The following is a 17,161-nucleotide window of genomic DNA, read 5'->3' as shown; positions in this document are numbered from 1 at the left end:
TGCTAGCAATTGAACTCAGGACCTCTGAAAGAGCAGGAGGTACTCTTAACCACTGAGCCATCTCTCCAGCCCCTCCCTGTTTGCCTTTTAACATGAAGTCTGTGAGCAAGGAAAACCTGTTTGCCTTTTTAAATAAGAGACCTAGTACCTAGTAGTTTTAACTAGCTAATGAATTGACTAATGAACTAACAGTGGATCTAATTGCCTGATCTCTAGCTGTCAAGCTACTATTAGCTTAGCTGTCAATGTGATCAGAGACCCAAGAAGGATACATTGTAACTTAGATAAATTTATCTATCAATCAAAATGACAAAGCTGACCACTCCGTCTATAGTCCACTACCTAGAGAGTTGTCCCAAGTTCCTGGGGTCTCCATGTTAATGAGAGCAGAGACAGTCTGGCATCAGGCACAGAAGACTAGAGTCTTTTTCTATTTATGAAGAACATGGGAGAGATTGTCCTCACCTAGATTTCATCAACATGAGACAGTAACTCTTCAGGTGTCTACTTTTTCCACAGTTCAAGCTGGGCCCTAAGAGTGGGCGAGGATTGGTTAGAATATCACAATCCAGAGTTGAAGTCATGTGTCATGCGCAAATCTTCTCAGAAACCTTGGGGAGTTACTGCTAGAATTTAGGAGTCTGTGTCATAATAAGTTCAAATAAATTTAATGCCATATCCAGAAGGTCTCTGACAAGCTTGAGGGTTACTATATCTGAGTTAATCTTTGTCTGCCTTTAGTTATTTGCTCTAAACATTACCTTGCAAAGAGAAAACAGAGTGCTATGATATATAATTATGGAATATTCTGTAGATAAGTGTTTGAGGCCCACATCTACCTCAAGTAGATCTAAGTAGGCAGACCTTGTTTATACTTGCTTTTTCGTTAACCTTGAAAACATGCAGGATGTTAAATAAAGACCAATCTTGTAATTAATGGCATAAGTTCTTAGCATTACTACAAATATATTTCTGGACACATTAAAGGATTTGTTCATTTATAAATGACTGTTAATTTGCATTTCTTAATTATCCTTAACAGTTTATAATCAAACGACAATTTCTGAATTAAAGCTCTTTCAGTATCATGATAAGACTTTTAAATATAGAGACTGGGAACTCTCTTATTCCTTATACAGTATGTCATTATAGAATATAACAGTTTCCTGTATGACTTAGTTTATAAGAAGTCTATAGCTTATACAAATCTAAAGCTATATTGTATATTAGTAACTTTACCAAAAATAAGGCTAAGCATATTTAAGGCAGTGATTTTTAAGCTTTTTGCGAGTGTGGCTAGAGCATTGTAAACAAGTTCTAACATTTTAAATACTTGAATGTTGCTAAAATTAATATATCCTAACTTAGAAGTATCTTTAAAATAACCCGTTTCCACAGCCAACAATACAGTAGCTTGTTACTCTGAATCAACCTTTATAACCTTAATTTTTTATCATCATATAAAGAATATTTTGAACTAGGTTTGAATCATGTATACAATAATTTGTAAGAATATAATTGAATTTCTATTTTTAAAAACCTATACCAATTTAAAAATGAGACTTGTTGCTTTCTTAGTCTAAAAGGAGATGGGATAATAAACAGAGTTCATTAGACTAAGAGGTTTTATAATTGTAGCCTTATAACATGTGGATATCTCAAAATGGTATAGTCATAGTAGGTTGCACATCATGTGATCCACATGGATGATATTTAAAAACATGTTTCTATACACATATGCACACATATATGTTCTAAACAAGAGTTTGAAATTAAAACTTAAACAGCATACCATATAGGCATATTAAAATCCTTATATAAGAGTTTACAATATAATCTTAACATATATAGATTGGAGGTTCAGCTTTAATACCTCATTAAGAAACATTGCTTTGAATCCTGTCTTTTTTAAGTCTGGTTTTTAGCACAAGCAGGAATTATATAAAATCTTATTCTAATTTAAAATATCTTTAGAGACATGTTTCCTTGGTCCCCTCATGCCTTGTGTTATTGCCCAGAATGACTCCAACTCTAAGTTAATTTTTTTCAGATAACTTTTTGTTATAGACGCTATAGATTTTCAACCATAACCAGTAATCTGTAACCAAGACATACAGAGCATAGTACCTTATACATTTAAGACAGGTCAGAAATAAACATGTAGCAGCTATATTATCCATCCTTTCAAAACAGACAAAACTTTTCTTACTTCCTCCAGCTATAATTTCAAGGGAAAAGCATCTTGCTATCTGTTGAATCCAATCGATCCAGGAAGGAATTTGGGCTTTTCAGTAGTGTTGCTTGTTTGCAATGGGTGTAGGGGGTCAAGGTGAGGAGGCGCCAAGCCCGGGGGCTCCACATACTGCAGGTGCCTCTTGGTGCCACCATCGACACCCTCTAGGTAGAGCAAATTGGAGCCAACATCCCAGGCCAGCATGTGGGTGTCCAGGAGGTGGTGACCCCTTGAGAGGGGTGTTGTGTGTGTTGGGGGGGGGGGTACTCAGTGTTGGCTGCTCCGGCCCCAGGTCATGGAGTTCTCAGGGTGAAAGCTTTGCTGCATGGCAAAGAGCAGACAAAAGCTGTCAGGGGTCTCATGATCCCCAGGGCAGTATGCCCAGATCCTGTGGGAGCCTCCTGAGCCCAGGCTGGAATCTTAGCTTGTGCATCCCAGGCAGGGCCCAGGCTGCAGTGATATGTCCTGGCCTGCGAGACAAATCGAACCAGGGTTCACCTGAAAGAGGGGGTGAGGATTGAAAGTGGCATACAGAGATGCAAGAAAAAAATGAGTCAAATCTGGAAATTTCTGATCAAGACTTTAATGCGGACAAATAAGAATATATATATCAAGGTCAATAGGATCTATTCTAATTCCACTCTCCCTAGCCCCCAGGCAAGAATACAAATGGCCTCAATAGCTCCCTGTAAGAACTTCCTATTTCTCTGAGAACCTCCCTGTAAGAACTTCCTTGATCCTCTGTGTAGTTCCCAGTAGGAACTTCTCTACTTCTGTCAAAGGTAAATAATCCAAGGATAGCCTAGAACACAAGACCTCCCCTGGCAAAGGTCAGCAACTCGAAGGTCACAGCATGCAGCCTAAGCACAGGATTTCTAACAAGGCAGAATTTGGCATGGATCTCCAACACTGCAGGAATTCAAAGCAGCCAGGCTTTGAGGAGCTTAGAGCTTGCCTTACCCACAGTGTTCCACGGCACCCAGGCACAGGCCTCGCAGAGAGCTGCCTCTCGGAGTTTACTAAGATAGCCAATGTAACACAACAATGAGACTAACAATGAACAAAAGGGAGATAAGACAGAAATGCCATGACAGAAACCAGCAGACATAGAACAAATAACTCCAGGTATTGAAGGCACCATGTTAGTCCCAAAGGGTTGCAATTTGACTCCGCACCCAGAAGAGAGGTCCAAGTGTGCTTGGGGCCCCTTCCAGCTTTGAGCAGTCCATTAGCATGTTTGCCTGGTCCTGGTGAGCCCTCAGTTTGTGCAGACAACAGCAAAGAAAAACAAAAATAGAGTTGCTAGAAACTTGGGGTCCCCGTTCTGCTTAGATTGTGCTATCCCAGACAAGCCCCCAAAATGTTGAGGTCTCGGGTCACGCAAATAATGAGGACAGGACCACCGGAATCGAAAGTAAACCAAAAGCAACTTAATTCACTTCTAGACAGTTAGGTTTGCAGTCAGGCTAGGGAGCTGAAACTGCAGCCCTGGGGGCAGGAAGTAGGCTCCTTTTAAAGCACCACAACCAGAAGTCCAGGGATGTTAAGAAAGAATTTAAGTCCAGGAGATGGCAGTCTCGGGATATCTGTTTATGCTCAGGGTTAGTTAACATTTCCTGCAACTAAGGTGAATCTAAGGCAAAGGGTAATCCACAACATGGGTTACATATCTGAGAATGGGGGCCACTCTGGCCCTTCACTAACACTGAAGAAAAACAGAACAATATAATTTTCAACTTCATATCTTTGCCAATACATTCAGACAACCTGAGCTTGATCTAAAGGAACCATAGGGTAGAAGGAGACAAAAAAGAGAAATTACTCCAGCAAGCTGTCTTTTTACTCCAGATGCCTTGCTCAACACAAATACAGACACAGACATAGAGACAGACACACACACATACAAACACACACACACACACACACACACACACACACACACAGAGAGAGAGAGAGAGAGAGAGAGAGAGAGAGAGAGAGAGAGAGAGAGAGAGACAGAGAGAGACAGAGACAGAGAGAGACAGAGAGAGACAGAGAGAGACAGAGAGACAGAGAGACACAGAGACAGAGAGACACAGAGACAGAGAGAGAGAGACAGAGATGCACATAAATGCAATACAAATTGATTAATTAATTCAAAACAACAACAAGAAAGAAACCTAAATGAGATCACACATAGTGGTTCCCTCTGTACACCTGCTAGAATTAAATGGACAAGGTGAATCCTGTCTCACAATACAGGAAGGTAAAATGTCTTTACTGTAAATAAAGTCAATAATTTTCTTTGACACTCTCAGATATGTCTGCAGGAAGGAAGAAAACCATACCGAATGTAGTGCTTACTCATGACTTAAGCTTGCCATATTGTTTCTTTAACATTAAACAGTTGTGTATGAGAACATGTACTCTGTATCAGGAGCCTTTACAGAGAATGTTTTCGTTTTGCTCAAATTCTGGAGGGGTCCCTTTTCTTTTCCTATAGTCTCATAATCTCCCAGTCTTTCTTTCCTGCCCCAACAATAGGCAGATTCAGAAGAGAAAATGTATACAAATGAACTCATGTGCACAGAGGTATCACAGAGACCTGGGTACCCAGTAACCTACTGAGACCAAGACAGTTAATTTCTCTTTGTTAAGGAAAGAGGACCATGAAGATGGAAGTAATTCTGGAAGGTAGTAAATAATTTTTAAGAGAGTCCAATGGGCTCAAAGAATAGATAATGCTTTAAGACCCTTAGATTTCAAGGTTAGTAACAGCATTTGTGGCAGGACTGTGTAACTTCAGGGGGGATCTTTAACAAGAGAGAAATCGTCACTTAATTGTGAGAGAAGATTGGCCAGAGGGAAATGACCTAAATGTAATTGACCATGAAGCATTGTTAAGATTTTAAGGTTTCCCAGCCTTATATAAAATTACTTTCTTTCTTTTGTAAGCCAACTTGAACATAAGATTACTCCCTCTTTTGGTAATTTTTGCTTCAGGTTAATAAAGAAAAAGCTTAAATGGAGAGGCAACCAGAAAGAAAATGTGTTTGGCTTAGAATTTAGCTTTTCTATTAAGTTTGTGGATTCTTAAGTTAATAATGGGGTCTTGTTTCTGGTGTCTCCTACAGTGGAGGATGGTTGCCTTCTATGGTACAGAAGCAGTATGTAGGAGCTTTGGGGTTAGTATTGTTAATACTGAGAGACTCCTTACAAGTTCACACCCTGCTTCCCCTTTCAAATGCATGAATGAAGTGGAATGAATAATGTGGAATGCGTATTTAGAATCACTATAAATATTTACTGATAATCATTTGCCTGTGGCTGATGCCATAGTTAGCACAATGAGATCAGCCTCTTTGTGAGATGTTTCCAGACAGAAGGGACTCAGAGTCTAGAACTGAGTCCAAAATCTCTGCAATGCTTCCCCCTTGGGCAGCTTCCTCCATTTTGGTTGAATTCCTGTCTATAAAACATGCAAGGAGCTGACTGTCAAGGGAGAGTCAGAAATGTTGGGAAAGGGCTTGAAAAACGATCCAATGTCTCAAAGAAACTGAGGTGTATTTTATGGTTTCATGGAAACATGGAGAGAAAGAAGTATGGATATGTTTAGAAAGGGACAATGGTGTAGGGATATATGAAAATTGCTGTTAGAGTAGAGATCATGAGACTAAGCCATTGGAAAGGACTAGCCAGTAAAAGCAACAATGCTTTGTAAGTAATGGCCAAGTGTAGTGGTTAAAAAACTTATTTTTAAGGTCAGACATTTAAATAGGATGTTTATGCAGGCATAGAAAGATAGAGAAGGAGCTGTGGATCACAAGTACTGTTTGTAGGGTGGCTTCATTTTGGTCCTGTAGTCTTGAACTCACAAGTGTGGATCATCTGTTTTCTTGATAGCTATAATAAATGTATTATAGGGGATGTTTCTTTGTGGGACACCAGGAGTATGTGTTTCCAATACCTGCTTAGGATTTAACAGCCTCCTGTGCTCTGTAATATTTTTGGTTGGCTTTATCTGGTTGGCTTTAAGTTAGGAGCAAAGAGAAAATCACAGGCTGTCTGTCATCAGCTAGACTTTGACCATTTAGGCTGAATGCTATGGAGGAGAGGAAGATAGTTAGGTGTAGTTGGATTTTTGGGCTAAGGAGGAGAAACATTATCTGTAGGACCAAAATCCAAGAGTCAATCTCCAGAAGGAAGAGATAGGAATTTTAGATCCTAGTTCCAATCCTGAATCAAGTGGTTTCTTTGTTTGGATGGAATAGATTTTTCACGTAGTAACAGGACCTGAGATATAGTGCAGGGTTGACAGTGAGGGACCATTACAGAGATAGAAGAAAGCTTGAATGGAAGAGATTTCTTAGCAGTTGCCTTGGCATTCTATGAAGTTTTCTAAATCTCTAAAGATTTTTTAGAATCAAAAGCGTCAATTTTGGCCATTGACTTCCACAATCCACTACATTGTGGCCAAGCAGTATTACAAAGGAAAATTAAGTGATTGTGTTTAGTGTAATCCCAGGACAAAGAATTTAAATTGTAAAACAACCCATGTGAGAATCTTTAGGTGAGTGAGGTTGAATATTTTTCTTAAGTAGGTTAGAAAAAAGAAAAGAGAGAAGCTTAGTGAATTCCAGGTTCTCATTTAAGAAGTATGCTCAAACCCACAGTGGATAGTATAGTTGAATTCCTACATGTTTAAGATTCAGCAGACGTAGGCAAAACCAAGACTTGATCTAGCATTAGGGTTTTTGGTTTATTGGCATTGAGATGAGCAGAGGTCTCTGGTAGACCTAACTCACCAAAAGGAAAGACACCTGAGGAAGACTCACAAAAAAGTATTGGCCCTGGAGAATTAAAATATCTGGCAACGGAGAAGGACAGTAGCTCTGGTCTGAAAGAAGTCCGGGTGACAAAGATGGGGAGTACACTGAGAAGGGGGAGATAGTATCCCCAAGGCAATGCCCCGAGATTTACTATTCCCACACAAATTAAATACTACAGAGATAGGTGGGTTTCAGAGAAATGCAAAGGTGTATCATTCTTCTTGGGTAAAAGGTATTATCCTTGCTTGGAACAGTGGGGCTCTGAACATAGACCCTCAGGCCTGAGAGACAAAAAGAGATCCTCTTTTAAGGTCTCTTTACAGGAAGATGGAGAAGAACTATGTCTTCCATTGAAGCAAATTGGGCTTTGTTAATAAGTGAACTGGGAGATAGGCCACACGCATGACTTAGACTATGCAACATTGGTCATAGAGATACTGGACAGGCAGGTGAGACTGTTGCTTTGGATCCTGCGAGGCAGAAGGTTTGGGGTTTGTTTTCAACAATGCTTTAAGCCCTCCCTGTGTGTCAAGTACTTTTTGCGATCAAAGGTTAGTAGCTCACCAAAGGCCAACATTCCATGAATCTCCTTACCTTGTAAAGTTTTATGCAAGGGAATTTAAATCTTTTAATCTGTCTCACGTGGTCAAACTTTTGTGAACCCAAAGCACCCCTCACCAACATTCTGGCCTGGAATAATTAACCTCTGTCCTCCTACCTTGCTTTCCTTCATTTAATTTACACTGATTCTTTGAAATTAACCAGTTGAGAAAGACTACATAGTCAGTCCTGAACCAATGGGAAAAAGCAGCAGTTGCCACCAGTTTTAGAAAAAGAACTAAGTGAATCCCTACCCTGTTGTGCTTGCTAGCCCAGTTCACTCATTTTGCAAAAAGAAATCTCTTTGTCCAATTACGTTCACGTTGTTCATGTGTCTGCTTGTTAGACATGGAGAGTGTTTCTAACACCTGCTTAGGGGCTCATAGGCTTGAGTGCTCCCACATATTTAAGTTTATCCACTTGGCTCAATACTCCACAGATACTTACTCTCTATGCTTGGACCAGTTGTGAGTATTAACCACTGTCCACTGCTCAAAGAAGCTTCTGCAAAAGGAGAGAGAGGGAGAGAGGGAGAGAGAGAGAGAGAGAGAGAGAGAGAGAGAGAGAGAGAGAGAGAGAGAGAGAGAGAGAGAGCAGCGCTGCATTAATCTAAGGTTGTAGAGTTATGTATTTACAAGGCAGTTTGATGTTGTGTCCATTTTAAACTTGGCTTAATTTGTGGAACTGGTTATAAAATATATCCTTGCAACAGTATAACTTCAAAAGCCACATACTCATTTGTGCTATCAAGATACTTAAGTGTGTTTGTTGTAAGTGGACATGAAGTGAAACCTCTGAACTGGACCACTCTATGCGTAGAAACAAAGATTTATTGAGTATCAAACTGTTAAAGCTATGAATTGAGCAGGGGGCAGAGAGAGAAGCAAAATGGCAGAAAAGCCATCAATGTTGTACAGTCAGCAGGGTGAGCAGACACAGGGAATTCAGATTGGCTGGGCAATAGGAAACTGGAAGTCCTTGTAAAGGCAGTTGACCTTTTGGGGCAGGTTAAGGAAGGTTCCTGGAGGATTAAATCACATTTCTGGGGGTGCTGAATTTAAGTTTCTCTTTGAGTGCTTTTTATTAAGGACATTTGTCACCAATACAACCATTTTGGGGATCTGTTTCAGACTTAATATTTGTCTCTCTCACTGATGCCTACATTTAAATCAAAAGTATGTATCTTTACTTAATAAACCCAATGTTGCTTCATACTGACTGATTCTGAATCTTTGGTATAGGCAAAATCTGGCTCTCTGTGAGCAGATAAGCCCCTCAGACGTAGGTGGAGGTGTCAGGCTGCATAGCTGTGCTGGGCACAAGCACAGCTAGAGAAAATTGGAAAATATCATTTATACATGAAGTTTTGGGATATTTTTGGTTTTTGTTTGTTTGGTTGTTTTGCAAAAAGAATACAAAATGGCGATTTGCTTCACAAATGACAAAAGGTGCCTTAAGACAACTTCTTTTTCTGTTTGATTCAACTGGAGTTAATTTTCTCTGTCACTGTTTGTGTTGTTGCAGAAGATCTGGACGACTTACGGATGGAAGGCGTAACCACCCTAGTGATTTCAGGGAGCAAATTTAACCAAGGCCGACCTACTCACCCTGCTGAGCCACAGGCCAAAGTCACACTGAACATCTGTTCAAGGTGTGCCAGGTAAAACATATAGTTGGTGTGTGGTGTATGTAATTATCATCTAGATGTATTGAATCATCTAGATGTATTGAATCATCTAGATGTATTGAATCTAAGATTTTGATGTAAAGAGTGTAGTCTGTGCTAAGAACATGTTTTCCGTCTTAATTACCATTGCTATTACTTTGGGAAAGGAGTTAGTCTTACAGTTTATGCTTGTGCCCAAGGCCAATCGGACCAACAGTGAATCAATGAGTTTGGATGATCTTCTCTTAGGAGCTTGGGACTGGGTTGAGTCTTTTACTCCCTGCAGCTCATTTCCTGCCTTCTCTTCATTGCTCTTTCAAGAGAAGAGTCGAGGATCTCTGAACCTTCAGAGCCACCTTTAAAAGACTCTGCTAAGAAGAGTTTGTTCAGGTATAGTTCAAGTCCTGGTATGCTAGGCTTTTTAGCCTGGCCTCCTCAGCCTGCTCACCACCTGGTAAGAATTTAATCAGTTTTAGGCTTCTCAGTTTTGGCAGCTGGAAGCAATCTTTGCAGACACTGCATGTGGCCCACGAAGTAGCTTGGTTAGTGCCAAGTCAGCTCTGGGCTAGAAGCAGGTCACCAAATAGTGCCAATTCATTCTTTTGTAGGGACTAAATCTCATTTGCGAAGGGCTTTTAAGTCTGTTTAAATATAAAAACAAGCCTGCTAACCCTTATGTAAATGGCTCAGATTAGCAAGGACAATGGAAGTAGCCAGCCAATTTTATCTCTCCCTCTTTATGTCTAGCTGGTCTACAGTCACTGTTTGAGAGGGGATTAGTTGCTTGGAAATAAGGCAGGGGTAAGGGTAGAAAAATCAAATCCGATTCTTGTGGTTTTTCCTTTTTGGCTTTACTCCTTTGGAATTTTTATTTTAATTGTCCATGGCTGAGAAAAAGATAAAGGAAAACTTTCAGAAAATACAGGGAAGTTGTTTGGGGGTAGTAAGAAAAACACTAAAGCACAGTGCAGTGGAAACAGGAGTGGGAACATCACTTTAAACTTGGAATACTTAGTGCACTGTCTTTAATTTTTTTTTTAAGAGAACTACTAATTTTTATATAATGGCCTTTCTGTCATTATAGGTCATTTATGGTAGAGTTCTTTGGCATTGTATTTAAAACTTCACAGTATGTTTGTATAAATACAGTTTGATTGGATTGTGTGGATACTTAGCTTTTTGTAACAACTGCAGGTGTGTTGGAAACACTCGGAAAGGATTGCCTGTCCAGATAGCTTGCTAAGCTATTAAAGATAAAGTTGAGAAGAGACCAAGCACATGTTTAGCTGTTTGTCATTCCACTTTCAAAATGATAGACTTGGATTGTCATCACAATCTGTGTTTAACATGAATCCGTAAGCGAATTTACTCAAGACACATCTACCCAGGTAATATTCTGTTACTGATGTGTCAGAAACAGAATGTAGATGAAAGTACTTACAAGGCCAGAATCAATACAAAAGTTTTAATAAAGGATATATGCTGCATGAGTGATAGGAACACAGAGAACGAATTCTCAGAGAGAGCTGCCTCTTGGGAAGAAATGGAGGGCTTCTTATACGGCCTTACCTCTGGAGTTCTTAGTGTGTGGGTCTTTTATGGGAAGGTAAAAAGCAGATGTTTCACTGTCTTCTTAGATAGTACACTTGTCCATTCAGGGCTCAGCTCTATGAGGAAGTAGAGGGTTAAGACCTAATCATTTGTATAAGGCACTGGAAGGTGTAGAGGAGGACAAGAGGCCCTGGAGACAGTTTCTTATCTCAGCTGAGCATAATTTGGGGGTGGGGTACACTAGGATCCAAGACGGCTGGCTTCTGGATTCTTCATCCCACAATGCTACAGAATAAATTTTCACATACAAGGCAGGTAGGTTTCAGAAAATAACTTTATTATAGGTGAGAGGATAAGAGAGAGGGGGCAAGCAGAACTCATGAATGACAAGAATGGGTTCCAAGAACGGACTGCCGTTGTTGGAAATACATTTGGAGTTTCAAAGAGATCTCAACAAAGATAAACTGTCCTTCTGATGAGACATGCGTGCTACTCACAAAAGCAGAAGCACAAGTAACAGGAAATTCAACTGTTTTTATGCTAGGTCAGGTGGTGAGTGTGTCCTTCTCCTGTTGGCTACAGCCCCACCTCATACTCTTTCATGATTGGCTAGTTTTAAAAGAGCCAGCACAAAAGAAATGAAGAAAACTTATGACACTGACACTTAGTTCTGAGAATTCAGCAAGAACTTTGTGAAAATAAGTTTTACAAGGTGGGGGAATTAAAACATTTGTAAATATAGTTTACAAGGTTGGAGAGAGAAAAAGATTGAAATGTCTTGTGTACTGAAAACCTTTACAGTGTTTGACAGAAAAGTCTTTAATGTTGTGCTTTACAACACTAAGCGGTCTATTTAGGGTTTGCCCTAAGGCTATAAGGTTTTGCCATGCAGGGAGGACCTACTCAGTCCAGTTGTCCCTCCAGAATGTTTTGTGATTCTTTCTACCTTGATGTCTGGACTGGACTGAAGTTTTAGGCACACTTTCATGAACTAGGGAAATACCTCATCACACACAGCTTCCAGGCTTCTGTGCTCATTTGTCCCTGTGTAAAAAGAGAATAAAGATTAAAAACAAGACATCAGAACATGAAACAGCTCCCCTAAACAGTTTTAGTGTTTCTGTTCACTGGCCAGGACAGAGCTGCTCATAGAAATGACATTTTCATGTCTAGTCAACAGAGAACTGGTTGTCAAGGATGAGAAACAGGCTGGCTCCTTTCTGAGGCTCCCACCCCACACTTCCTGACCAACTTCTTTCTTCTGTTCCCAGAAGTAGCACAAGCTACTGAGTCAGGCTCCAATCATGCAAGCTTGAATTACTAAAGACTTGCGGTGTGTGGTGGTTGTTTGCTAACGACTTGGATTGGGTGGTAGTAGTGATGATGGTGGTTGTTTGCTAAAGACTTGGGGTAGGTGGTGGTAGTGATGATGGTGGTTGTTTGGCTTATTTTATGTTTCTCAATAGTTATATTTTTGCATTAACACTAGCCATTATATAATTTTGTGAGAACATCATACATGTTAAGTTGTAGTTTTTCGTGAAATTCCGAATTAATAAAATTACTATCCTGTCTTCACAGATAATGAAAATGAGACACAAGTTGATTAAATAGCTTCTTAAAATAGTATTAGCCACTGAAAAAAGCAGCTAATTTTAGGTATACCCTTCTGTCTTAATGAAGTTTTGAAGTACTTTTTTTTCTCTTTTCAGCTAAAACTTTGTAGTATCCAGAAGCATTCTTGTCCATCATCTTACCTCCTATCCTTTTTCTTCCTTCCTTCCTTTCTCTTATTTATTAAAAATAGATCTCCCCCTCACACAAAATATTCTGATCACAATTTTCGCTCCTTGTACTTCTCTCAGTCCATCCCTCACTTGCCTCCCATCTGGATCTATTCCTTTTTCTGTCTCTCGTTAGAAAAAGAACAGGCCTTTAAGGGATAATACTAAAATAAAATGAAAATAAATATAGTAAAATAAAAACAAAACTAACAAATCAGAGTTGGACAAAATAAACATACAGAAGGAAGACCAAGCGAAGGCACAAGAATAAAAAACCCAGTTGTTCACACATTTAGGCAGCCCATAAAATAACACAGAGACCTAGTGTAGATCCACTTGGGCCCTGTGCATGCTGCGTCAGTCTCTGTGAGTTCTTATGAGCTTTGCTAAGTTGGTTTAGAGGGCCTTGTTTTCCTGGTGTCCTACACTCTCTGTGGCTCTTACACTCTTTCTGCCTCCTCTTCCGTGAGTTTCTCTGAGCCCTGAGGGGAGGGATTTGATGGAGACACCCCATTTTAGACTGCGTATTCCAAGGTTTCTCATTCTCTGCGTAATGCCTGACTGTGCATCTTCATATTTGTTCCTATCTGCTATACGAGGAAGCTTCTTTGACGATGGATGAACAAGGAACTAATCTATATGCGTAGCAGAATGTCATGAGGACTCCTTTTTTTTAAGAACAGCAATTTTTGTTTTTACTCTAGGTCCCTGGGCTATCTAGTCTCAGGTTTTTTGGTTATACAAGCACTGACAGGTACAGGTTCCATCTCGTGGAGTGATTCTAAATCTGATGTTGTTTAACAAACAAACAAACTTTGTGCCACCACTACCTAACAGGCAGAACAGCATTATAGATCAAAGGGTTTGCAGCTAGCTTTGGCATTTATGTTTTTCTTTTGGTAGCATGGAGAAAATTACTGTATCACTTACGGTTAGAGCTACTGAGTTGTTCTCTTTTTAGGCACTTGTTCTTAGCAAGGAAAGGAGACACATGGTCCAGTTTGATATCAAGTTTCACTAAACTAGACACATATAGAGGTGATGGATAAGAAAATATATGAATTTTAATGCTAAATGACATCAATTTACAAATATCCACCAGGACTTACAGCAAAAGTAGACTAGAAAGTCAACTTGATTTAGAGAGGGAGGGCAGTGGCCTTACCTCCTCACTCTATTAGATGGTGGCCAATAATGAAGGAAAGATTTGGAAAACCGAAGTCCTCATCTGTGAAATGAAGTTCCTGCAATCTGGAGCTAAGCTGCAAGAGTGAGTAGATGGGCTGGGTAGGAAGCTGAGAATGGTATTAGTGCAGCCTTTATGAGAAATATCACAGAGGTCACTCAGGACCAAACCTAGAAACAATATGCATTCCAGCAATCTTGTTCTTTGTGCATATCCAAAGTGGTTAAAATCCTTATGCAAAAGATACATCTGCCTAGAACCCTTCATTGTTAGAAGCTATTGGAAGACAAGGTCAGTAAGGAGATTGCCAACAATGTGCGGCCAGTGGCTGAAGCAGTTGAGAAACACCCAACCACTGCTCTTATTTGGGGTTCTCAAGACATCTACAAGAAAATAAGCCATCACATATTAAAAAGTTCCTGCTGCATTACTTGCTATGAAGTGTTTTAATGATTAAAAACATTTTTTGAAATTTATTGATTACCATACTTACAACCAGTAAAAGGCTTTTTAGGCTTTTGCCTGCAAATAACTTGTGTATGCTTAGGGAAGTACATCAAGGGAAACAGAACTGTTTTAGGCCAAAGTTATTGTCAGAATCTCTCAGTGCTCTATTGTGTTGTGATTACTGATATAATTTGTGTAATTTGAACAAAGAGATGACATCATTTGGTGAGTGACATCCAAGATGCTCAGTCTAAAATATCTCATTGCCCTCTTCCTCAGACCCTAAAGGGAATAAACCATTATAAACCCATTAGATAAATAAAGCACTATGGAGCACAGCAGTATCCTTATAATTTTTGGTATTACGTGACTGGAGGTGGGTTTTTAATCAGACGTTGGCTGTCTTGGTTTGTATTTGGACCATCCCACTGGTATAGTTTGAAATCTTTGAACAAACCAAGGGGTCACATGACCTGACTTTCTTGTCTAGGATTCACATTTGCTGCTTTCAACAAAATGTAAAGTGTAGGTAGGATGATAAGGCATATTCCTGGGAAGTACCAGAAAATCCTCAGCAGTTTAAAGAAATAGTGTTTTGTCCTTCTGTTTAAAACAAAACAAAACTCCAAGTATGACTTTTAAGTTTCTCTACTAAATGTCTTGAGATTTTTGCTTCAAGGTAACAGCAAAGAAGCTTGATGTGAAGATAAGCAGAGAAATGCAGGTCTTTAGGCGCCATCGCCGCGCCAGTGAAGCCTTCATTCTAGAAAGACCACCCATTAGTTCTGTCTGTCCCTTGCCACTCTGAGTAGTTAAATCTCCTTGTGTGAACTCATGCCAGGGAGTTCCGGGTGGTAAGATGCCATTTGCTTTTGATGGTGTGAGTGTTTGCATTCCTTCATGCTTAGCATCAGTTGTGAACAAAACAGTTCTGGGAAGCTGAAAGTCATCTTGAAAGAAATTGGATTATAGAGAACATACAGCGATGCTGGCTCAAAAGGCAGTCTCAAGATTGAAGTAGACATTTGTTTCCAAATACATTGATGATTTTAAAAAACTTGTCCTCTGTGCAACCAAAAGTCCATTATTGTTTCTCTTTAGCTCCACGGTATTAAACTTTTGAGACTAGTTGTGAATTGAATTGATAAGACAGAAGTAGATTATTTGGGGGTCACAGCACTCTGAAGAAAGTCCCATGCCAAAGCTTGTATGAACTAACTGTAAACTGTCCATGTTAGGAGCTGTTAGCTGATCCAGAGTATCTGCATAAGTAATAACATGTATATTTAGCTCACTTGTGTGTCTATATTGTCCAACTGCTTTCATAAGATTTAATTCACCAAGTTTTCATCAGAAGAAATGGTGAGCTAAATAGGCCTGGCCTGAAAAAGACAAACAATTACTTTTCATTGTCTGAAATTTATGTATGTATTTATGTTTGTATTTACTTATTTAATTCATAAAATGGACCTTCTCAGCCAAAAGGAGTAAAGGGTTAAACTAGGGACATGTACATAATGTGACATTCACTTATGTTCAAGTAGCAGCAATATTTAGTTTAAAAATGAATGCAGTTATCTAGCACAAACTCTATATGAGACACTGTGATAACCTTTAAGAATAAAAATTAACACTCATGACCACCAGGAACTTGTTATTTGGAATCAGGCATGGCACGCACACAAACAACAAATAGTATATTAGTCAGTTTTTCATAGCTGTAATAAAATAGCAGAGATGCTCATTTTAGTGAGGGGATTTCCATCCATGACCAGTTGGCTCCTTGGCTTTGGACCCATGGCAAAGTACTTCTTCATATATTCTGTAATAGCGGAGAGAAACGGTTTACTTTTTGGCCAGGGAAGCAAAAAGGGAGGGGGAAGAGAGGAGGAAGAGGAGGAGGAGGAGGAGGAGGAGGAGGTTGCTGAGTTACACTATCCCCTTTAAGAGCACATCTCCAGTCATCTAAGGCACACTCATTGAGCCCCATGTAGTCAAGATGCTGTGAGCTTGTGACAGCGCTAGCAGAGAACCGAGCCGTTAACACCTTGTGTTTCAGAACAGTCAAGATCTAAGCTGGAGTCAATGGTGACAGAGCTGCGGACATGAGTGCAGTGCGGTAGGAGGTCTACTCACTGCTAACTGTGACTGGTTACAATCTTATAGAGAGTGTTGCTATGGAAAAAGCCCGCATCCTCAGAAATATTGTTATGTGGCTTTCATTGTTCGTGTCAGATCTGCATGAAGCTGGGAAACACTTCACTTCAAATCTTAAATAAGTTCCTAGTTCCTTTTATCTATAAATCAATGCAAGGTCTTCTCTAATTTGGCAATTGTTTTTGAGTCACGGCAGGAGTGACACTAGAAGCACAGGTGCACACATGTACACACATCGTAACAATCAGTTTTCACGTTATGTCTTTAAAATCTAGAGTTTCAGACAAGGAGGTATGCTGGTAAAACTCCAGTTTGGCCACTGCAAACATTTGGAAATCAGTGAATTCTGTATTTAGTTTCCTAATGTGGATATGGGAGTAGAGCTTTCTCCTCAGGGTTGTTGGGGGAAGAACGTGTTTATTTCAGTTTGTAAATGTACTGGTTACTTTGTTGTCAACTTGGCACAAACTAGAGACACCTGAATAGAGGAAATCACAACCAATGAACTGCCTCCATCAGACTGGCCTATGGTCATGTCTTAATTGCTAATTGATGGAGGAGGGTCCAGGCCAATACACACAGTACCACTCTTGCACAGGTGTTCTTGGACTATATAACAAAGGTAACTGAATGTGAGCCTGGAAACAGTCTTGTCAGCGACTTTCCTCCATTGGTGCAGCAGTATTCTCTAGCTATTTTAGTAGTGAAGACTAGAAATAAGATAGTACA

At 39.8% G+C, this 17,161-nt stretch overlaps 1 protein-coding gene across 8 annotated transcripts in view; it reads left to right on the top strand.

Moving 5' to 3' along the window:
- LOC311598129 (uncharacterized protein C8orf34 homolog) overlaps positions 1–17,161 on the top strand; it is a 413,498-nt gene that overhangs the window by 247,328 nt on the left and 149,009 nt on the right. For 6 of the 8 annotated variants that reach the window (XR_014779488.1, XM_084783016.1, XM_084783017.1 and 3 more), the window contains one exon: positions 9,166–9,301. Coding sequence is in view for 7 of the 8 variants with exons in the window: in XM_084783016.1 (XP_084639142.1) it covers positions 9,166–9,301 (136 nt within the window). In the remaining variant the exon portion in view is untranslated. The remainder of the gene's footprint in view (positions 1–9,165; positions 9,302–17,161) is intronic. The other 2 variants (XM_084783012.1, XM_084783015.1) reach the window with 1 other exon arrangement.

The sequence above is a fragment of the Acomys minous genome, assembly GCF_964271855.1.
Source record: "Acomys minous genome assembly, chromosome: 1".
NCBI classification, from domain to species: Eukaryota; Metazoa; Chordata; class Mammalia; order Rodentia; family Muridae; genus Acomys; species Acomys minous.
The sequence above is the reverse complement of the archived record's forward strand: the minus strand, read 5'-3'. Positions and strand labels throughout refer to the sequence as shown.